The 25,696-nt window shown below is 29.0% G+C and overlaps 1 protein-coding gene across 2 annotated transcripts in view; it reads left to right on the top strand.

The window, feature by feature from the left end:
* Positions 1-25,696, top strand: part of LOC136989614 (TELO2-interacting protein 2-like) — a 47,012-nt gene that overhangs the window by 5,707 nt on the left and 15,609 nt on the right. The window contains exons 5-11 of one of the 2 annotated variants that reach the window (XR_010882933.1): positions 1,184-1,306; positions 3,223-3,390; positions 5,158-5,298; positions 5,581-5,693; positions 8,289-8,371; positions 12,297-12,370; positions 15,749-15,876. Coding sequence is in view for 1 of the 2 variants with exons in the window: in XM_067287835.1 (XP_067143936.1) it covers positions 1,184-1,306; positions 3,223-3,390; positions 5,158-5,298; positions 5,581-5,693; positions 8,289-8,371; positions 12,297-12,370; positions 15,749-15,826 (780 nt within the window). In the remaining variant the exon portion in view is untranslated. Of the gene's footprint in view, positions 1-1,183; positions 1,307-3,222; positions 3,391-5,157; positions 5,299-5,580; positions 5,694-8,288; positions 8,372-12,296; positions 12,371-15,748; positions 16,067-25,696 lie in introns of those variants that run through there. The other variant, XM_067287835.1, reaches the window with a different exon arrangement.

The raw sequence follows: 25,696 nt of genomic DNA, 5'->3' as shown, positions 1-25,696 counted from the left end.
GTAAATCCACATGATGATGAAAACAGCTTTAATTCATCAGTTTGAGTTTTCATACATGTCATATAAACTGTAACTGCTCAACTGCTCTTTCATTCACACATCTAAATAGAAAAATTGCCCTACCCTTTCAAAGTTTTCATTATCAGTTCTTAAACTTTTCTGGTCTGAGTGACATTGTCACAACTAGACAGAATTTATAAACAAATGTAGAGTCAATATACTAAAAAGCTTCTTGCCTGTATACATTACAAAAACATAGTTACTTAGGACTAATGAACAGGCTTATTATACCCCCAGCATATTTAATTAACTTTTACAAAATGCATTTTGGCCTTACTGATATTGAATTGGATAACATACAAAAAAAAAACAGAGTTTATGGTGACTATTGCCAACATTACAATATACCTTAGAAGTGCAATAATTACAAATTATTATTAGGATTATAAGTTATATCTAAGTTAGTAACAATATAATACTATGCTAGTCCAGCTTTTTACTGGGCTTGTAATAATTTGTCTTGAGGTATCCAATTATGCTGCCATCTCTGGTTAATTTTAATAATAATTATTATTTAAAATATTACAAATATTAATATCATAATTATATTATAATAATATATACAGGAAATCCTCATTGGTTCAAAATTCAACGAACAAAATAATTGTGACTTTGAATTATCGAGATTTGCATATTTCTATACAATATACCAAATACCATGTAATTGATTTAATTTATTAAGCAAATGGAATACATCTATATTTACAAATGCTATTTTTGTTAATTAATAGTAGTAATATAAATAAACTACAGGTAAACAGTACATGTCAGGTGAGAACCTTACAGGTTACCAGATATGGTTTTATAAAAAGTAATGCGGAATTCTTTGAAATGTAGCCCAAATTATTTTTAAAATAGCCCAAAAAGTAGTAAGTTGACCAAATGTAGCCTAGACGCCCTACAGATATCTTAATTGTCTATTTGTAGCCCATTCTTGCAAACTTGTATTTTGAGATAGAGAAAAAAAGGCCCTGGCTGGGACAAAAGTAGTTATGAATTCACAAGATTTCAAGCTATCTGAGTTTGAGTTAATGAGGATTTCCTGTATTACAATAGTATAGTACATAATTTATTCAAATTAAATATAAACTTTTATAAGTAAAAACATAATTTGTAATTTCAGTTTCCACATCTTTCTTGTTACTTAACAGACGTTTTGCCACCTTCATTAATATTTGTGGATGACCATCTTGTTGAAAATAAAGTGTTAGGATTGGAATGTTTATATCATATTATAGAGAATGTTGTATGTATATTTTAAATTAAATTTTATATTTTAAGTACCATAATTTAATGCAGATAATCTGCAGCAGTGCATAGCTCAAAACTGCATGTACCCAGTGCTGGTTTGAGGCATTGGCAAAGTAGGCAACTATGTTTGAGTAGTGTCACCAAAATTGGGTTTCATTAATTAAAGCTCTTATTTTAGATTATAAGAGAGAGTTAATATGTTATCTTTTAATTTACTTATTAATGAATTTCCATAAGTATTGCTTACATAAAATATTTTTATAATTTTTATTTGTATTGTAAATATTGCTAGCCCTCAATTTAAAATAGCCCTTCATACTTTTTTATACTTCTGTTTGGTAACTTCCTCCTTTTTCCTTGAAATTTCTGTCTGTTTATACTCTCAGTTGTCTCTGGTACATTCTGGTGAGGAAACACCACATTAATTCAGAGTGGAGCCAAAATATCAGTCTGCCTGCACTCAAAAACTAGCTAGAAATGTTGCTAAATATACCCCAAATTAAATTGCTAGAATGGTAATAAAAGTTTTGCATAACTCACTCAATTCTAGTAAATGATAAACAACTGCTAAAATTCTGGTTAGAATTGTTTTAAATTTAAAAAGTCTTTTCAAACTTTAAACAATTTACTTCCATATAATTTGTAAGTTAAACATGATCAAACATATGATTGAAAACTGATTAAATAATCTGTTTGGTAACCAGAATTTTAGCAGTTCATTATTATTATAGTAAAACCTCAATTTCATGGCCCTCAGATTTAACAGACAAAATCTGTTAAATCTGAGGACTAATTTCTGGTCTGGATGTCATATGAAAATCAATATCCTGTTAATTTTAAAATGCTTTTTATATGTAATTAAATCAACAGGTTTTTTTTTTTTAGTCAAGTGTCACCACTCATAAAGTGTATTTTCCAAAAATCGTTTATTAATTTATTTGATTTACATTGTATACTTGTTTATTACAGTCTCAGAACTGCATCAAGTATGTAAGCAATAACACATATAGAAAACTTTTTTGTGAAATTAAACTTATACATATATAATTTTAATTATAGAAGTGTTTCTACATAAGTAAAAGTGGATAAACTAACTAATTTGTCAATTTTTTAACACATGGATTCAGAAAACCTACTTTATTATGTAACAGACTTTCAGCTTTAACAGATACCCCAGCTCAAATTAGTCTGTTAAATCAAGGTTTCACTGTACTATTAAATTAACAGTTAATGAATATATGTTAGACTTTATAATAATGTATTGTAAAATAATTTGTTTATAAAAATATTATTATTTAAATAGTGACTTTAAACTGATAATCTGAAGCGGCTGTTGATAAATTATAATGGCATTATTTATTTTATAAATACATTTCTGTTAGAATGTAACTATAGTTTAGGATAAATTTAGAGATTCATTTTATCAAAATGTTTCCAAATGTTTTCTGATTTTATAAAGTTCAATGTGTTTTATCTATATATTAATTTGAGCTTACCCAATTTGTTTACAGTTTAAAAGCTATAAATTCAAATAATCTGTTTTGTGGAAATAACCAAATGCACACAGAGTATTTGTTTGACTTTTGTATAGTTTCAGTTTAAATATTTGATGTATCCAATAATATTGTGCTATAAAATCATCAGTTAGTAATCAAGTAAACTTTTGCATCTACCATAATATATATATTTATAGTTTTATACAATAAGTTATTTCAAGGTCAGTTGTTTTAATTACGATTGCTTTAGGGAATATTAAAAATATTTTATTAGTATTATTTTACATTTTATGGTAAAAATTATTTATCAGTTATATTTTTATTCACTGAAACATTTTTTTTAGAAGTTTATTTATTTTATATTATTTAATTTAATAATATATTAATATATATATATATATTTTTTTTATTTTAGCCTCCTAGTGAATTAAAACTTAATGGAAAAGCTGATGTTGTATATGATGCCTTGAAACATCTCTTATATATTGCTGAACTTCCAGTTATAAATATTTTACATCCTTGCCTATTGAAATTTCTTTCAGGACAAGAAAAAAGTCCAAAGAATTCTTCAGTAGATTTCAGAGTAAATATTTTGAAATATTTTTGTAGAAAATTAATTTCTTTTGGTATTTTTAAAATATTAATGTAAATGTAGACAGAGAGAGAATTTGACTGTTAAGAATTGGCAAAAATGGTTCCCAATTTTACATGAACAAATTATATTGACAATTTTACAAGGTTTTTTCTTAAAGTTTAAAATGCCAGTAATTTTTGTGGGACAATGTGTGCATTTATGTGCATTTGATATTTTATTTGTGATTAAACAAAATAAAATTAGAATTGTATTAATAAATTTAATTTTCTTTTATTTTGACTTTTAAAGCCACACCTCATCCTACATGCAAGGTTGTCTTATATGCGAGTAAATACAGTATACAGTGCATGTAAGGTGATTAGTTGCACCAGTTGCTTATAAAAAATTTTAATGCCAGCTAATCACTTCTGAAGGATTGCACAGAAACATCTACATTTTTATTTATTTGTTTTTTGCCCTATAAGTACAAAGAAAATGTTTGTTTGTTTTTTTTTTAATACCTAATGTGGGTTCAGCCAGAGTTATAATGGAGACAATCAGATGGCAAAGGATGGGGTCTAACATATCTGGGACTGACAACTCATGAAAAATTCCTGAGATTTTTTGACCATGAGTTTCTCATAGTGGTAAGCTGGCACCTTAATTCCTTCCTTTAGCCATCCAACTGTCATCATTTTTATTTATTGTCGCAGTGACTTACAAAAATACAAGTAATTATTAATTGCATGATATCTTTAAAGTAAGTAATAAGCAATTGAGATGTGAATCTTAACTTTTTGCATATGTACATAATAATCTAGTTGTTTTTGAATATTCCTATATATCTTAAAACTATTTCCTACAATTTAAACAATATTTAGTAATGGCAGTCAACCATCTCCAGTTATTCTAGGTGTACAAAAATTGTAACCACTTGAGTGTGAAAAGTTTGACATAATGACATTATAATTGTTTTAACTTGTTTTTCTCATATTTATATTCTGAATTTAGAGCTTTCAAATAAAGAATTTTTGAAAATTTTATGAAGTAAAACTACCTATTTAAGAAAACATCTAATTAAATTATCCGTCATTATTCTATATATTTTAAGAAGATGATATATACTGTATGTAACTGCAAACATTTTTCAAAACTTTTGTAATAGCTTAATTTTCTATTTAGGACATACAACTTCATCTCAAGAACCAAATTATTATTAACTAATGAAAATATCATTTATTATTAACCAAACAAATATCTGGTAGATAAGACAAAACAGTTAGTAAGGAATATGGTATATAAATTTTGAATTGTTTGATTCAAACAATTCACTAAAATAAGGCATCAATTTTAAAAATAAACTAGTTTTCATTGCACAATGATAATTTACAATTTCTAATAATTTATTGATGTATTTTTTCATATTAAAAGAATTATTTAATTTATATTTATTTAACAGCAACTGAAACCAAAAACCAGCATTAAAAATAATGTTGCTAAATGACCCCATAGCTATTAAAACAATGAGATTTTACAAAACTGTAAACGTCCTATCCTCTTTCCCTTCCTCTCTCTTTCATATGCCACCTCCCCTCTTGACACATGTACAGCAATTCCCTATTGGTTTAACAGCTGCGACATCATTTAGCCTGACGATGCCCATTTAACACGGGTGAAAACATTAGCTCTGTTATTTTTTTATGCTGGTTTTTGGTTTTAGTTGCTGCTGTTATCAAGTTTACCAGTTTTGACTGGTGGTTTTATTTTTATTTATAGTCAAATCGTTATGATGAAGTATATGGACAACTTTTGTGGAATATGGAGCATGAACAAAAAATATTATTTCGAAGAGCATATTCTGCTTATATTTCTGAATATATTAATGCAATGGGAATAGCTGTATGTTATCATATGAAAGTAAGCAAATTAACTAAGATATTTACTGAAAGAAAAATTTAAAATTCATTTTCGAAGACATATTATTATTTTCAGAAAAATTATTGGGTTAAATATTGGATATGAAATGACAAATCATTTTATATCCAGTATTTTAAGTGATATATGGATATTGATATAAGATATTTTTTTATTGAATATTATTTAAGTCAGTAGACTGTTATTTAAATTTTTAAAAGTCAGTTTTTTGAAAAATATTTTAATATGATTGAAAATGATGAAATTAATTTTATATATTAATAGCAAACTTTAAGAACGTTGTTAGAATACTTATTAATATATGATGGACCAGAAGAAGCGAGTAGAAGAAATGCACTTCTATCGCTAAAAGTGTTGATTTCTGTTGCTTGGCCAAGGTATTGTATTTGTTTTTAATTTTTTTACTATTTACGTATTAATGTATCGTAATATATTTTTAAATTAATCAAAAATTATAAAATTTTTTAAGTTTTATGTTTGTTTTTGAAAATAGATAGTTGTATATTTAACAAAATTGATAAAATAATTTCTTCTCTTTAGATGTTAAGTTTTCAATTATAATAATTATAATTCATAAAATACAGGAATAAAATTATTCTTATTTCTTTAGATATTGAACTAAACTAGTTGAATTTCAAAATAAATCAATTGAAACAAATTTACACTGACTCCCCTAGGTTTGTGAATAATTAGGACTGAGTAATCTTTCATGAACATACAATTCTCATACTTTGAGTTCCATTTTCAATATTAAATTTGTAATTTGTTCCAAGACTTTGTATTACTGCTGCTTTAAAAAACTTTCAGAAAAATGAATGGTTTTATTAAATAAATATTCTGTTCTATTGTTTGTAGTGCTGCAAGTCATTTTACTTAAACCAAGTAGAAAAAATAAACAAAACTGTAACATAACTTATGACAGATACCATATGAATGAGTGAGAGCATTGATCTTTTAGCATTGTGCCTGCTAGAACATCTAGTTTAAACAGTTACCAGCTCCAGTTTATAGCAGTTCATAATCTCCCATTTCCTGAAAGGTTGAAATTTTTCACAAAAGTTGAAATTTTAGTACATAAATTTCCAATCATGAATGATCAAATTCCCAAACAATGATGTTCATGAACATTGATGGTGTAGTGTATATAGTATATACATGTATATTTCAAAATACAATAGTATTTATAAAGATTTAAATAATCACAATAATATGAATAAGGCTTTAATTTATATAATAAAATAAACAAATTTTAAAATATTAAAATTTTTTCTTATTAGAACTTCATACAAAGCAATCCAGTGATATAGGAGGGTTAGAATGGGCTTATCTTTTGGTTTGATGTCAAACTGTGTAGTTTCCCAAATATAAAAGAAAATCATTATCCAAACAAGGTTGCAGAAATTGCATGTCTATCTAAACGAGTTTTAAATATAGAATCTAAAATAAGCATGTTGTTTGATCACCCATGGCCCTGCATAAATTAGTACTTCATTTATGCAATGGGCTTGAGACAAGAAATAAAAGTGTTTTGGTGTTAATTGAGAAATACAGTAGAGCATCGATTATCCAACTTAATTGGGGACTGGGGTTCGTCAGATAACCGAAAAGTATGAAAAAATACATTATTAGTATAGTGTATTAGGCCTGGTTTAAATACTAGTCTCACTTTCATGGTCGAGCCAGTGCTGCCAGCTAAAACATGCAAGAATTTAACAAAAATAATATTAAAGTAGCCAAGACATAACCAAATATTGTAGCGCCACATCACTAGCAGACATTTGAATTTGCCGACTAAAACGCGGTCAGTTAACCGATAAGTCGGTTAATCGGGGGTCGGATAATCGATGCTCTACTGTATAGAAATAGGTTCTTAATTTGAATATTAGAGCAGATATACATATCCTCTTTATATAGATATCTTATGGCATCTTTACTGTTGATTACTTTATCACATTTTGCAAGTTTCCAACCTGTACTTGATAGAATGTATCTTATAAAAATAATAAAAAACTATTAATAGATTCTGTATTGTTTAACATACATTTTATTTTATTATTTTATGATTACCATTATAGTGTACTTTTTATCTTATCTATCATTTTGAGTATTTTAAAAAATATATCACACATGTTCCTTTTATGTCAATTTTAAAAATATTTTTATCTTAGTTATCTTAGTTTGTTGTTATTTTAAAAACTGTGTTCTATATACTGTTTGTTAATGTATCAGAGCTGACGCTGACTTAAACAGAGTCAAAGACATATCCCATTTGTGGCTTTCTTAATTAGCAGAAATATGAATTTTTATTTGGTAAACATGATGCCAAGTTTCTTAGAGTATTACAAATTTAAAACAGATAGGATAATTGGGTATTCTACCTGGTGTATAAAATATCATTTTGATATTCTGTCAGCATAACAGCAAGCATTGTAGATGTTGCTCCTATATAGTCATAGTATTTTACATTATTCTGAAGGGTCATGCTTAGAGAAAATTCTTTCTTAATGATGATATAAATTGCTTTAATTGAGTTGAAAATGAAATAAAAATACATATAGTCAATTATTGTCAGATACACACATTCTAGAGATCTATAACAAAGATCAGTGTCTTTATAGTAATCAAATCAAATTGAATTCCTTTTTAAAGATCAAATTTTTCATACTCTTGTAGAAGCCATCAGCTTGCTGATGTAAGATGTTTGATCTGTTTGATGGCAGATCAAATATTGGTAACAAGTAATCACAATACGCTTAATTTTATATTGTGATTACTTGTTACCAATATTTAGGTTTTTATTTGATGAGAAAACAATTCTTAAAATACATATTTCTGTAAAAATTAGGCAAATATTGTTGATTGTAATGGATAATAGCAATTTTAGCAAAATACATAGTGCTAAATTATTTCATCATATTTAATAGTTGAGGATACCATGATATATTATATTACGTGATATATTATTATTTCAGAATACCTTATCATTGGGAAGAAATTATGAAAAATATTCTTATTTGTGTATATGAAGTAGAAGAAGAAGATATATCTATTGAAGGTATTATTGCAATTTATGCTATAATCATATTTTAAATTTATTTAGTACATTTCAAACAATTGCTGTGTTGTTCATTTTTATTTAGTAAATTAACTGCTGTCTGTTGCAGAATAGTGTCAAATATATATTTCTTGATATAATAGTGACACACACATACATAACAACATAAAATAAAGTGAAGTGCTTTCATTCACTTTATTTTATGTTGTTATTCTATGTGAAATGCTTGCACTATATGCAAAGTTTTATGTTTTTCAGTTTGTTAAGCATTTTGATATTGTCTTGCTTTCGTTTGGAGCTATTGTAGTTTTGCTTGCAGATTTTTTTCTCTTTTGTCATTTAATGTTGACACAAATTGAAATTTTCATTAAATGATATACACCAATATTTATAATTATTTCTCACAGTTAAGTAGAAGAAGTCATATATAAATGAAATAATTTATATATAAGTACTAAAATCATCACTAAACACCTTTGGCTGCTGAGACACATTTATTTGCTTATACATTAATGTTTTCATTCTAATGTATAGGTAATCCTCAGGTGACATTTTTGGAACATCAGTTATAAACTGTTTCAAAATAGAATACAATCAGTATGGAATATTGGAATATCAACTTTTAAATTTTATATATGAAATGTATTATAAAATCAGTTTTTTTAAAATGGTAATGAATTGACAAATTAATATTTATAACTTTTTCTATTATTTTGTCAATTAATAATTAGATTATTATACATGTTAAAAACTAAAAAGCACCATATTTTAAAATTTAAAATTAAATTATTCAATTGGATCTGTAATTTAGCTAAAATTGAATTAAAAAATATAACTACTACTGATTGAGTATTTTAATTTGGAGACTATATTCTATATTTTAACTTTTTAAAAATTTTTAGAATTATAGTTATATTGATATTTTTAAATTCAATTTCATCATATTTTATATAAAATAAAATTAATAAAATGCAAAAACAGACAGTTAAGGGATGTATATATATAAACATCATGTCAAAGCCATGTTATTAATCAAAGCCAGATGATTAACATAATGAATCAGGCTATTTTATTTCTACTATTAATAATTAAATTCTAATTAATTTGGTCGTAGAGGTAGGCATTAAGTGCCATCTTGTATTGAATTTAATAATTATAGTTATACACTAAAAGATCTGTTAAATCTATCTGAAGGTGTTCAAATTAGTAGTAAATGATATGATATCTTTAATGACATCATAAACTAAATTAAAGCATACAAGGCACTTATGCTAAGCTTTCCACTAGAACTTTTATAAGTTTTATATATATTTATGTATATTTTTGTGCAATTATTTATATTTAAATCTAACAAAATGCAATTCAGAATGTTTTTAGTAAGTCTTTTGATAGATTTATGAAATTTGTACTTTAAAAAACAACACCTTAAAACTTCCACCAATAAATTCATTTAATAATAACATTTTTGACTATCTTAAATAGCCATCTTCAGCTAAATGAACTCAAACAGAAAGAACGCAGAAAATAGAATACAAGCAATACAAACATTCAAAAGTTCAAATTAAATTCCAATGCAAAAACGCAGTCGCGTATTAGAAAGCATTAAAATGTGCATGTACTATAAATAGTAATAGGAATAATAATAAAACACAACAAAAATATTGCCGCAATACAAGCATATTACAAGATAACCATTATGCATTATGGTAGAATGATTTCCATGAAAGTGGATAAACCATCTGCGTCTCTCTAGTTAATACAATCTGTGCTAATGTGGGCCTTGTACATTTCTAGCTTTTCCAGATGCTTCAGCGCTTGTTTGTTGTTCGTGGCCCTAATGATAGAGGCTTTGTCCCAATGCACGTTGACATCCTGATGTTTAGCGAAAGCCGCTAGCACAGTACTATCCATGCACTTATTGATGGAGTATTTATGCTCCTTAATTCTCTGCCTTAAATGCTGCATAGTTGCACCACCGTATACAAGATCCGAATTAAAGCGAGAATCCCTAAAGGTATACTATATACCCGTCTTAGAATTCTGGTTTTCTTTTTTCTTGTCGTTTCTTAATATTCTATATACCGTAGGATTACGTCGATACAACAATGTTAAGTTATTATTTCTGGTGACTTTCTTAACCAACGTGTGCAAGAAAGGTAGACAATTGAGAACCACCTTTCTTTCTTGATCCATAGGAGGATGCTGTCGATTTTTTGGCTTCCGAAATTTAGTGATAAGCCCATCAATTTCTTTACTTAGGTATCCCTGCTGTAATGCTGTAGTACGAATGTAATTTAATTCTTTATAGGTATCAACTACACTGGTGCAATGCATGTAAGCACACTTGATCCACGAATGAAATGTTGCATATTTAAAATTCCTAGGAATTGAAAGAATATGCAGCATTTCATTCGTGGATCAAGTGTGCTTACATGCATTGCACCAGTGTAGTTGATACCTATAAAGAATTAAATTACATTCATATTACAGCATTACAGCAGGGATACCTAAGTAAAGAAATTGATGGGCTTATCACTAAATTTCGGAAGCCAAAAAATCGACAGCATCCTCCTATGGATCAAGAAAGAAAGGTGGTTCTCAATTGTCTACCTTTCTTGCACACGTTGGTTAAGAAAGTCACCAGAAATAATAACTTAACATTGTTGTATCGACGTAATCCTACGGTATATAGAATATTAAGAAACGACAAGAAAAAAGAAAACCAGAATTCTAAGACGGGTATATAGTATACCTTTAGGGATTCTCGCTTTAATTCGGATCTTGTATACGGTGGTGCAACTATGCAGCATTTAAGGCAGAGAATTAAGGAGCATAAATACTCCATCAATAAGTGCATGGATAGTACTGTGCTAGCGGCTTTCGCTAAACATCAGGATGTCAACGTGCATTGGGACAAAGCCTCTATCATTAGGGCCACGAACAACAAACAAGCGCTGAAGCATCTGGAAAAGCTAGAAATGTACAAGGCCCACATTAGCACAGATTGTATTAACTAGAGAGACGCAGATGGTTTATCCACTTTCATGGAAATCATTCTACCATAATGCATAATGGTTATCTTGTAATATGCTTGTATTGCGGCAATATTTTTGTTGTGTTTTATTATTATTCCTATTACTATTTATAGTACATGCACATTTTAATGCTTTCTAATACGCGACTGCGTTTTTGCATTGGAATTTAATTTGAACTTTTGAATGTTTGTATTGCTTGTATTCTATTTTCTGCATTCTTTCTGTTTGAGTTCATTTAACTGAAGATGGCTATTTAAGATAGTCAAAAATGATATTATTAAATGAATTTATTGCTGGAAGTTTTTAAGTGTTATTTATTGGTTTATTGTTCCAGTAAGTTGTTCATTTGTTGCATTTGTACTTTATCATTTAAAGGACTGTAACTGATTTTAAGTGAGTTTCTTTACATAAGATCGTATTGTATTCTAATAATTATTGGTATCTTTAATATACGGGACGATATTGAAGAAAGATAGTAATATAAACTTCAGTCCAAAATGTATTTGTCATGTTTATCTGTATGTGAGAAAAAAAATATTTTTATCAGTTCTTGCTGAATATTAGAGTAACTGATGACATCTAACAGTATGCTAACATGACTTATTGAGGATACATAAATTTAATTTATATGTTTTGTAAGAATTCTTATTTGTTCCCAAGTGTAATTATCACAATTGATGATAATAGCTAAAGTTTCATTATAATAAGTGGATTATTTTGTAATTAATCAGTCAGTCCCAAAACACTACATAAAATTATGATAACCAGATTTCATTGTACTAATATTAAAGAACGTACTGTACTTATTAAAATATTTTATTTATTAATAATAATTTTTAAAGGTTAATAAAATAGATTTGTTTATTTAAAAATTAATATTTGCATTTCAGTAAAATCATTACTTTTGAATGAAGCAAGGAATTGTTTATTATATATGAAAAAAGCATGTCCTGAAAAATTTGAAGTAAGTATTAATTCAATTAAAACAAAGTTTTAAAAAATAACAACAAAAACAAATTCTTTAATATTTCATTTCAAAAATAATGTACAGAATGTTTAATTTATATAATTTCTGCTGTAGTGGTAAATTATGAACTATTTAAAAACTGAAAGTGAAGAATGGCATAAAATTCATATATTATTTATGAAATAAATTTTAGTTTCTGGATTAAAAAAACCCAAGATATATATAAAATCCAAGATACAAAATTGTAGATATGTTCTCAGGAAAAATGTTTAACTGTTATAAAATTCATCAATGGTAACTTTGCAGTCATCTTGGAAAATGACATTCAACGTTAATGATTTCTTCAGTCAATATTCTGCTTAACCTGTCTCTTGAAGTGTCTGCTTGGAAGTTAATTTTCAGTTTTCAGAGAATGCCTTGAACTGTTGAAATATTGTGGATCATAAAAGAACATTATTGCTATATTGTTGTTTTAACATTTTATAATATTCATGTTTTTTTGTAAGCAGAAGTGGAATTTCAATGTTGTATACTACTCAGCTTTACATTTGCTCTGCACATTGTAGGAGCCAAACAATCATATTTTGATGCATTTGTCAAAATACTGTGCATAAATGTGGAGTTTTTTGGACATGCAGCCATATTTACAGTAATATAGATCGAGACTTCTTTACTTTTGACAGAAAATTCTATCTCAATGTGTTTTGATTTGTCTTTTGTTTTTATACTTCATTCATCAATATTTTTCTCTGTTAAAAGTTTTGTGACTGATGTATTCCTACAATGGATGGATTTGCTGTTTTTGACAGCTGTACATTCAAATCTTGGTTTTCAACATTATTTATTTACCTCTGAAATTGTGAAATTGATGTAGTTCAAACAATAAGAATTATTTGTGTCAGTAATGAGGTCTTACATACAAGTTTTAAGTTTCAAAGTTTGTAAGTCATAATTTGATGATAACAATGTCATTTACAACACAAAATTGTACATTTAGTAATTAATAGGCTCAGGGATTCTTTATTCAGTATTTACGGAGACAGTTTATTTGTAAATGTTCATTGACACTTTATGACGAAAGCACTAATTATTAAGATGTTATATTGACATTTGACTGTGTTATTGACTGAATTATATTGTGAGTGAAATTAATGTATAGTTGTTGTCCAGCTATACTCTGTAAATTTAATTAAGAATTTAAAATGTCTTGTTTTCCCCACACTCATAACTACTTATCCAGCCCAGGACTAAAGATCAAAAGTACAGTTTGGTTCTGAAATTGAAAAAAGGTAAAATGCCCTGACTTAATCTGTAGTACATGTATAGTTTCACATCCAAGAATATTAAATACAACACAATTTAAATGTTTTGTACATTATTTTTTTGAGATGATATTTGGCTTAGAAGTCTGTTTTTGTTATGAATGGAAACTTGCTAGGAATGGTTGATGACTATATTATAGAAGTGATACTTTGGAATTTTATATGTGGATAACAATGTCTGTGCAAACAACATGTATGACATTTGGATATTTTTGACTTTAATTTATTGAACATGGTCATCAAGTATGTCCAATCCAAAATATAAGAAAACAATGCAAATTCTCATGTAAGGAGTGAATTTGTGAATTTTATTGGATGGTACATGTATATTTTGAGTATGGCATGTAAATATCAAAACATAAAATATATATTGGTTCTGTTCAAAATATGCAAATCAGTCTATTGGTTAAAACAGGTGTTTTGTTCTGTGCTTTGGTACTTTAAGTATAGATGTGATTGTGACATTCCAAAATACCCTGTTTGTGCACCATGTCCCAAAGAAGACATTTAGGTCATGATCAAAAATGGTGAACCTTTGATAGGTTAGAATCTAATCAATCTATTTGAGTTGTTCAATTGTTCAGAGTTCACCATTCTGTGATTTTGTACCTGTGGACCCAATTCATATCACCTGAACAGTAAGCAGAAAGCCAAACTCAGATTGCTATAGTCTTCTTGTGACCACTACTTAGCATTATTGGTATTGGAGTATTGGTCAGATGCAATACTCAGGCAACAGCACCTGCATTAAGTTCAAGCCCTGTTGCAGCTACAAAGAGGCTGTCTCTGTAAGAAAGAGATGATACACACGACTTTTATGTATGAAGGGCAGACATTTGTATTCCATTCTCTGCAAAGCCAAGAACCGTCTATAACAGTTTAAGGAATGTCACTTGGACTATAGAGTATAGACAATTGGAGCAATGTCCTGTTCACTAATGAGTCACAATTCACTTTGCAGTCAGACGATTGACAGATTTTTGTGTGGAGAGACTGTTACACAGTATCAACAAATTAACATCATTCAGTAGCATTTTTTTCTTGTGGTGGTGTCCTTGTATGGGCTGGGATTTCCTTAAGTGGACATTCTGATCTCTGTGTAATGAGCCAAAGATATCAGGACAAAATCATTAATTCATATGTTTAACTTTATGCAGCCACAATTGGTTGTGAATCATTGTTGTTCACTCTGCATTAGTGGAAGTGTATTCCTTATTGACGAACATATTTCATTCACAACAATGGCCTGTCATTTTGTTCAGTTTTTTAATTTTTTTCTGAATGTCACATTATATATTCAAAACTCTTTTTTATATGCTAATAATAATCAGAATTCTCTTCTATATTGCTGTGAAATTTGAATAAATTGCTGCAGTAGTTTCAGTGGCGTAGCGAACATAACTGGCACCCGACACTTTATTGGCACCCCTCTCCCCCCCTCCAGAGACACACACAGTTTGTATTGGAGACCATTTGGGTGCCCCGGCACATGATATGGCCCAGGTGCCAAAATGGAGACCATTTTGGCACCCAGTGCATGATACACCCCCTTGCACCCCCCTTGCTACACCACTGAGTAGTTTCTGATTTGTGCCTGATTTTCATTTTCCTGCTTATTTTTTTGAAAAAGAGTGTAAATTTGACAACCACATAAACTTCATCAATTTTTCATAATTACGGCATTTGAATTTTGTAACATTGTATATAGAAAATTTCATTAACATACATATTAGTTTGTTTGATAAATTAATTGTCTAATTATTTTTGACAACATAATACATTAAAAGCAAAATACACTGGGTATTATTTATAAGTTATAAAAAAGAAATGTCAAGTTTTAAAGCAAGCTTTTTTGTAAAATAATCTGTTTTTATTAATCTTTTAAAACTGTATTCTTTACATGATTAACATATATAACAAATACAGAACATACCCGAGTTAGCCAAAATCTGATTGGTTTTGTGTGTATTTAGTGTGTAATTAACATTACTGTTAAAAATTTTCTTATAATGTGAATATGTACCTAATAAAAGATAATTACATATTTTTGTAGGTGTTTTTAAAGAGTGCCCCAACTGATTCAACTTTACCAGTCATTGATATGATTAAATCACTTGACAAATATGAGTAAAATAAATATGAAAAATTTCATCTAGATATAAATCTTCTGGTGATTTAAAGGTATATTTTTTATTTAAGTTTTATTGAAAAATATTTGAGTGATTCACTTGTATAGGAAATTGTTGTACATTATGCATAATTTTGTTCAATTCTGCCAGATAACTAAATAGAAATAAAAGAGGAGCAATCAGTTTAATGTTTTTTATTGAAATATTTTTGTTTGTTTGTGTTCTGAATTAGTTTAATTCATTTTTCTTGTAAGAAATACAAAATTTTCTTATGTAATTGGGTTAGTATGAATTTTATTTTTTTCTCTCTCCTTTATCTCTCATAAGATTTCTTACTATATTTGTTCAAAATTAAATAAATTTTTCTAGAATTTTATTTGATTTTTTTTCAGTTTATTACTAATACTGATGTAAAAATTAATGAAAATGGTTTTATATTGATATTCTATTTTAATATACAGTGGGTGATCAGTAATGAAAAGTTCGGTTAATGAACAAATTGGATAACGAACACTTTCGCCAAAGATTTTTATGTTCAAATTATGAACACCTCACAGAACAAACACAAGAAGAAGCGACGTAAAATAATGAATATCGATTGGTCTTCCCTTGTCTTCAGGCAACAATTCAAAACTTTTTGGAGAGCAGGAGACATCGACATTGACGCTCAACCCAGTATATACTGATGGAATAGTATTCCTCCGAACTTTGAAACTCTCCCTTGTAATTCCAACCATTTATTTTTCTGACAGAAACAATTCTTTTATAGTATTCATGAGACTGTTGGGTGGGCACTCGTTAAGTTTTGCGTCGGTTTTTATTTTTGAAAGGTGAGAGTATAATAGCAAAGGTAGAGAGTGGGCAGATGTTTGATGTTTCTGGGCAGTATGGCTTGAACAGGTCTACAATAGGCCGCAGTTCAATCTTATCTAAGAAAGATACAGTATAATCAAGAAGACTCAAACAGATTAAGGAGTAACAAAAGTCACATCTGAGAAATGAAGAACATTGAAGAACTCATAGTGGAACCTGAAATGGATCTGACGACAGAAGAACGCCAAGAACTCATGAGTGAGAAACACCAAAAAACTCAGTGAGCTATGTTTTCTTCTGAAAAAGATGATTAATGTCGATATCTGATATTAAAGATCTTTTAAAGAAATGGGAGGATGTCAGAACAATGGTCTTAGAATGGCATCCAAACCAGGTTGAGGTTAATAGGCTTGGGGATCTCTACAATACAATGCTATTAATTACTTCTAAAAAATCCTGAAGCAGAGAGAAAAGCAATTGACATTAGACAGATTCTTTAACACCCACAAACGGAAAAAAATGACTATTAAAAATGCAAGACTGTGTATGCATGTATTTTTATTATTACATATAAAATAATTGTAGTAAGAAAGTATATATTTTTTATTTTTTGGTGTCTCCAAAACAAATAAATCAAATTCCCATAAAAACCTAAGGTAAATTGATAATCAGTTAATGAACAATTCGGATAGCAAACGAAGTCTTGGAACGAATTATGTTCATTAACCGATCACCCACTGTAGTATCAATAATATATGATTGATGTGTCAGCTTAGCTGCTGGAGAGTGTTCATACTAAACTTTCATTATTTAATACAGATTAATATAAGTTAAATAAGTTTACTAAACTTAAGTTTTAAAAGGAATTATTGATAGTTGAGGTAGCCAACTGGAATTATGATAAGTGGTTCATAGCAATCATTACAAGCATTTACAATAAAGAAAATAATTTTCTCTAGTAGACAATACATACATAATGTGTCTATATACAACCGGTGCTTTCTCACACAGATGAGGGATAAGACAATTCCACAGCAGAGTTGATGTTTTATTTGAGGCTTCTTGTTCGCCTCCAAATGTAAAATAGTTCATCTGCGTGAGAAAGGACTGATTGTATATAGACACATTATATATGTATTGTCTACTAGGGAAAGTTATTTTCTTTATTGTAAATTAAATCGTCCTGGCTTAATTTTAAAAACTTACAAGCATTGTTTTACTTATTTATCATTTACAATAAACGTTCACATTTTATACTCATCATATAAGACAATCGTTAATTTTAGAAAAATATTTTAATTTACAGGAAGGAGCAATTTATATGTTAATGATTCTTTTTGAGAAAGTACTACTATATTTTTTTTATTTTTAATGTGATATTTTACTTTAATTTATAATAATACATTAAAACAAAATCTTCAGAATAAGAACAATCAATATTTAATTAATATCACTTAGACAGTTGCCTTACTTAGTTTGAGTATTCCAGTCAATGGAGAATTAGCTATAGGGGAGAGCGGGGCTACAAGTTCCGTTTTTTAATCAACCTTATATTTTGTTAAGGAAACATAATTCTAGCATAAGTATTAAAAGATTAAAATTTAGTAATATATCTAACTTTGCTATAAATACAGTTTTTGGGGTTGATTTTTTGTAAGTTTTTTTTATAATTAATAATACAATACCTAAAGTCGGAAAGTAACAACTTACCCCGGTTCGGGGCTAGTTGTTAACAGGGTGGGGCAAGTTGTTACAAGATCTATGGAAGGTGTAATATGTAAAAAAACAATAATTTATTTAACTAAGTATGTATTTAAAGACTAATCAATAATATCTTATCAATAATTAGTTGTTTTTCTTAAATTTATTATAAATAAAACATTTTTACGTTTCAACATTTATAACTTTTACTTAAAGAAAAGGGGAGAAAAGAACATTCTTTCCAAGTTCTTGTATAACACCAGAAGTTGCAGGCAAATTTACAACTCTCGATGACCCTGACTGATCCAAGATTTGTCTTTAGTCAGTAAAGCTTACATTTAACAAATACTCTGCTAACTTGTTTTCCTGTTCTTCAATAAAGACCAATTTTACTTTTTTGTAGCCAATCGCAGTGTTTTCTACTCCAGGTTTCAACTTCTTTACAAATCTATATAACGTCATATGACAAATATCTAATTCTCTGGCAACAGTTTTTATTTTTTAACCATCTTTAATAACTGCATCTGCAGCTCTTTGCATCAACTCCCGAGATACAGAACCCCGTGTTGCTTTTCGAATATAAGTCCGCATACTGCAAAAGGAAAAAAAAAAACATTATTTTTACTGCATTACCGGTACAGATGAACTGGGGCAAGTTGTTCCAAGGTCACAACATGCCCCCAAAGAAGGGAACATCTAGCCCCGATAGCACATGGGTTCAAAACAGCAGCTACTAGATTAGGTTACGAGACATATACAGTTTTAGCGTAGTATATCAAGATACTCGATATATTTTTGAATAAAAATACCAAACAACTAATCGCTAATTATTTAAATTCGCCAGATATACCAAAAATATCAAACACGAAAATATTTACTTATGTGGATCAGCGACGTACAGGCTCTCTTTCCAATGTACCGGACGTCACTGGCCTGATTAAGATAGCTGCCGTCGGTGCGCAGAAACGTTCGATTTCATGACGTATTTACTAATTATATATATATTTTTTCCTTGTGGAGCTATTTCAATCGGAACAACTTACCCCGGGAACTTTTAGCCCCGCTCTCCCCTACATGTAACCCTTGTTTGAGTCTTCTCCAAAAATCCGCTGGGAGCCTTAGTGCATTCAGTGTTGCGGATGCATTCATGTAAGCAGTTTCTGTGTGTGTCCCTTAATATCACTTGTTCTACGTTGAAATGCAAATATTTAGATTAGCTTGAAATATTGTTTTAAAAAGCAATAAATTTTATAAAATTATTGCTTTTTAAAACAATTTTCAATCTAATCTTTTTTAGATAACAGCTTATAAATTGCTTGAAAAGCAATAAATTTCTAATTTTAAATATTGTAGTAGAGTATTTCAAAATAAAATACTTGATATTAACTACTTATTGATTGATCTTATTTTGAGTTCCTACTGATTATAAAATTTCTGTGTTTTGTAAAATATTTTAATTTTAATTTGTTTATAGATTTAAACAAATAATTTATATGAATTGTGCAACTATCAAATGTCCAATTAATCAATTTTAATTTAATTTATATGTTATAAATAATTTTATACAAATAAAATTAAGTTGATGGTTTAAACAAAATTTAAAATAATAACTATTAATGTTATGTTTTACTCATTTTGAATAATATTAAGAATATTTGATGTTAAATATTTTAAATGATTCTTTTTGCAGTCAATTAATATTCATGCAGTCAAGGATAATCTTGTGTAATCACTTCCATAATAAAGAATCTTTATTATGCAAGTAATAAGCTTTTCAGTAAGAAAGGAGAAGGTTATTAATTCTTTATTTTTAATCCAAGCTAATAATTTTTTTTCAGTTTAAGAAGGATTATAAAGTTCTTTAATAAAACTTTTATGATGTAATGACATATTACTATCAGAAGTACAATGCTTTTTTATAAACTGTAAAAGATACATTATTTTAGAATTTATAGAAAGGTATTTTATTTGTATTTTCCATTGAATTTAATAATTATTTCTTGTAGTAACATAAGATTTTGTTTTTTGGAAGAATTTATATGTGGAACATTAAAAAAGTGTGTTAGATCAAGGGTACTCAAAATATAAGTTTCAACCTCTAAATGGATCACAAAAAGAAATTTCAAAAACAAAAATATACAAACAGAAAAAATAAACAAGCAATCCTCAGACTAACACATAAAAGACAAAATTGGCTGGTATCAATAAGGGTTTGCAGAATACTGCAATAGCTCAAGTTTCTTTGTTCAATGATTAAGACAGATTTTGATTTTAAAAATAAGTTCAAGTAAGTAGTCTATTGGTTCATATTCTGAGTTAAATGTGGAATGTTTTTGTCATAAAATAAAATTTGAACAAAATAATATGTTCTTTTTGATAGAGAAAAAATAATCAGAATGTTAATATTTTAAAATATTTTTGTATAAGAAATACTTCAGCTGTTGAATGAAAAATGAGTATTAATTTAGTAAAATTTTAATATTGTTTTCTAGTAAATCATACATTTTAAATCCATTTTTCGTATGTAAAGGGGGCTTCGATAATTAATCTATGCAAATATTACTGATGTGATTTATAATAAGAAATAAACTGCATTTTATGGATTTCGCCCATTAATTCGATGTATTTTAATTATAAACTTGGAATATCATACCAATATAAAATTTAATTTCTTGGAAAAGAATTTCGGAATGATTTCGTGCGCATATTTGGTCCACCCTCGAATCCGGAACTGAAATTTATCGGATCATTATATTTTTAGATCGTTACTCTGAAAATTTTACAATAGGATTAAAGTATTTCGTGCAATAAATATAAAGTGTGTATTGTTCACATTCAAAGAAACTCAGGGAATAATTGAAGGAAAGCGTTCCTTTTTTGGAAAAGATTTGTTAGGTGGCTTTTAATGTAACGAGCCGCGAAGGTGCTTCCAAGATTCTCGGATAGATAAAACGGTCGATCGGGGAATCCCCGACACCCAACATTAGGAAGTGATTTCCTTATTAAGTTCGAAATGGTATGTAACATCCTCGATGGAATTATGTTCCTAGAATTTAATTAACCGTACACGCAGTTAAGGGCAGCAGAAAATAAGCTAGCCTTGTTTCTGATGACGATAATAAATACAGAGGAGACGACGACTATATGTAATGATCCGCTCACTATACGTTTAGGTATTGAGACTAAGCGTAAAATCCTTTGTCCTTTCGGATTTTTCGGACACCTTGGCTTTGACTTAACGAACTTGGAAGTCATTCACCCTTCTGCTTCCAATTAAAATAAGAAATGTCGAAAATTTCAATTTTCTGCTGTAACAATATTAGGAATTCTCTTTAAATTATAGCTAGATACCAATACGAATTTATTAGTTCGCATTCGTTACTGCCGAATATTGATTTTATACATAAAACTGACCCAATTCGTAATAAGATTAATTAATTTTTGTCTTCTTTATACATTAATCGTACATTCCTACGTTTAAAATCAATTTAATTTGTAGCTTAGGCATCAAAAATTCACTCTATTCCGTTAGATAGTTGACAAAGTTTTGCCGAAAGAATAAATTACTAATTACTCGCTTAATCAAATACTGTAATTCTTTTACATTCAAAATATGAATCAAAGAGCATAAATAATATATTAAAAAGTTTAAGACTTTGTTTATTAATATACTATTGCTGTTAGAGTAATTCGTTAATTTTTGTTCTGTAATTGTAATGTAATTACCGTTTTAATTTTGGTAATAATACTACGAGGTATATTATTAAGAAGTACCGATCAGTTTTGTATTGGTATTAATAAATTGTGTTTACATTTACGTAATAATAGCAAAATAAACCGTGTCTCGCTAACTGTTTTTATTTATAGTTATACTTTTCGTAAAACGCTTGCACGTTCTATGCTGAAAACTTTATGGATTCGTTAAGCAAATAAGAAATATTTGCTTCAGAAGTATCAAAAATATGTGTCGGGCCCCGTCCCTCACCACCCGGTCGCCCCATTGTGGACCTGGCCGAACCCATAATGGGCCTACTAAAAGAGGCCCTCTTAGTGCCACAGGGCGGAAAGAGTTTAAAAAAAAAAAAAAAACTGTTTTTATTTATATTTATACTTTTCGTAAAACGCTTGCACGTTCTATGCTGAAAACTTTATGGATTCGTTAAGCAAATAAGAAATATTTGCTTCAGAAGTATCAAAAATAAACCCTTTTAATAAATGCTAAATGAATGTGCTTTTCCAATAACAGAAAGCTGCAGAAAGTATCATAAAATGGAATTTATGCTCGATCGATCACCAGTCTACGCGTGGTTGCATCGCATTGAGGCTAAACGGCCCGCAATAATTTCGCCTATTACTCGCAACGGGAGTCAATGTGGGTGAAGGAACGAAGAATGGTGCCTGGATTCTTACTGACGATAACTTATGAAGTCCGGAGGATTCGAATCCTGATTTTATCAGGATTCGAATCCTCCGGACTTCATAATGGCTGTAGATTTTATATGGCTGTAGAATGATACCGTACCGCGGGGGTGCCCAAACGTCTCGATTGAAGAGCGAAATTGCCAGAACAAACAGTCATCTGTCAAATATGTTTAAGGGTCAAATTAAAGTGTGCCACGAATCGGATTTGGCCCTGGAGCGTAGTTTGGGTATCGCTCCTTGTAGAGTGGCCAACCGGCCGACAATAGCAAATTTACTCTGTAAATTTATTTTTATAACTTTTATAAGATTTTAAATATTTTTCCAATTTTTTTTTTTTCATTTCGCCCTCCGGACACTAACAGGACAATTTTCCATGCCAATTATCGGTTCAACTAGCTTCACAATGTGACTAAATTGCTATCTTTAAGTTTTTGAATTTCCAGAACCATTTCATAGTTTATCAGTTTGGAATTTGTTTCATGTAAATAACTAATTGAACCGAGCTTTTGAATGATTTCGTGGAGGAAGAAAACGTAAAACATGACAAAACTTTAATGTGTAAACTATTCTACAGTTAAATTTATCGAGATTAAGTATATGCAGTCCTCAGTTAACGTGGTAAGATACAGTACGTTCCTTAAAAGTACTGCATTAAGCGAAAATCTATAGCGTATTAAGAATACACATAATGGAAGAGATCTTTTCGCTCTTCAGTTGGTTGTGAGTTCGCTCCTAATCAACCCGGTATCTTCGGGGTTTTCTTCACCTGTCTTACTAAGTTGTTACCTAAGTAGGGGCTTTCCCATAGAAAGCTAGCACGTGGTAGATCGGCCATGTGCTGCATAAATTTTCCTATGAATCCAAATTCAAATCCTTGAATTATTTGGATTGATCCAAATCCCAGTCACGGGCCTATCATCGTGCGAGTGCCGCTAACTGGAAACACTTCAAACGTTCGTCTGTGCCGAATAAACATATCCACGCATACAGTATTCGATTAATGTTGTAACTGAATGTTTTAAAACACTCGAAATTCAGATGTATCCTGTATCGAGGTCCTCGACTTTATCAGGATTTTATTTCCTCCAATATCGTATTTTAAACGTCGGGAAAAAAATCCTAAGGTTTTTCTCGAGACTTCACGCTTCGAGTTCTTCGAGAATTCACAGTAAAGAAATATAGAAGAATCAAAATAAAAGGCAGAAATAAAAGTTGTTTTAAAAGAAGTCATTTAATTTATTACTTTTTTGACTAATAAATCTTATGATCATTACACGTTGCTTTTGCAAAGCCATATTGATATTGCTTGACCAATATCATCATGATGTTGGTCAAGTAAAAATGATTATCCCACGACAAATGAATTCTGAAAAATAGATGAAAGGACAATACTTTTTATAGCAAGATTAGAATATTATAGTTCTAGATAGGATTAGCATACTCAGTCCATTTGTTAAAATATTTACGAGGTCATTTTTCTAGTTTGATACATTTTAATATGCTTCGGTTGTTATTTAGGAGACTTCGCGAGTCCATTCAGGGTTTTTTTCTTTCTGTATATTCCGAATGAATTAAAGCGGATGTTATGCTCAAGAAACCATTCATTCGAAATTCAATTTCTTTATTAATCAGTGTTGCGTTCTCGCATTACTTAAACAAAACAGCAGATTAATATTCTATTAAAAATTAAATTCATTTAAATCGATGGAGTTCTTCGTCTTTGTGGTTATGTTAAATGTATAGTTAACATAAGTAAACTTGGATGTCGTACTTAATTTCTTAATTTAGGAAGTTAATCATGTCGGTATCGGTATTCTTGACTCAGCATTTGGGTTATTGACAAGTGTAAAATTTTTAAATAAGTTGATTTATATCTCGTACATAAAGATCCTGTATGTTTGATTATCTAAAAACAGTCATTTACGATGGATTTTAAAGCCATTGTCCAAAAAATGACGAGAATTATCGAAAATAAATGTGTCAAAGTATGAAACTGTTCCACTTCCAGGGTTTTTGTTAATCTTGTTTTAGCTGGTTTTTACGTGATTTATTTGTGGAAGAAACGAAGGAATATTTAAATTTTAAAAGGTTTGACAACAAACCCAAACGTAGAAATATACTAACTCGGGCTCATAACCTTCTTCATGTAGGCCTATCGACCCCTTTCAAGAAAAATTTCTCCTATCGATTCCCTTAAATAAATATACTGTATACTTTATTTGTTAATGCATTTCTTTTTTATTTTATATTTGTAAAATTTTGAAAATGGTAATAAAAGTATTTTCAAGAATTTTTAAATGATTATAATTACTAAATAATTAAACAAGTATTAAAATATATATGCGTATGCAATATGTATTTAATTTGCTCATCGACCCCTTTCAAACTTTCATTGATCCCTACGAAGTCGATACCGTGAAGACTTTGTATGGAAAAATAGCCTTCATTCAGTTACGGTTTTTCTTCATTTTCTTCAATAAATAGAGTTGTATTTTTGAGATAAAAGCAGTGGTGAGGTGCTACTAAAAATAGCAATAAAGTTTACCATATTACGATACTCGCCAGGCGTTATAACGACAAATTGACCAACCGACATTACAATCCGTCGAACTATCTTAAATGCAAAATCATTAATACTAACAATTGTTGCATTACTGACATTATAACTTATACAAAAAAGATCGAAAGAAAACAAAATGGCGGATTCATTCTGCTTAGTAGTATTCAGGAACATTTCGCCATTCATTTGTTTATTTCATTTTTCATTTCTTGACGGATAGATACATAAATACGTAAAATGATTCTATTTAAACTTTAATAATAAGAGAAATAATCAAATTAGTGTCTTATTTATTTTTTGTAATTCCATTCATTATTTTCATTGCTGTATTTTGGCATAGATTTTTGACAAGTAGCGATCATAGAGATCAGTTTAT

This window comes from Centruroides vittatus, unplaced genomic scaffold (assembly GCF_030686945.1).
Source record: "Centruroides vittatus isolate TY-2023 unplaced genomic scaffold, ASM3068694v2 contig_13, whole genome shotgun sequence".
In the NCBI taxonomy this organism is placed as follows: domain Eukaryota; kingdom Metazoa; phylum Arthropoda; class Arachnida; order Scorpiones; family Buthidae; genus Centruroides; species Centruroides vittatus.
Note: the sequence above shows the minus strand (reverse complement) of the source record. Positions and strands in the feature narration are given on the sequence as shown.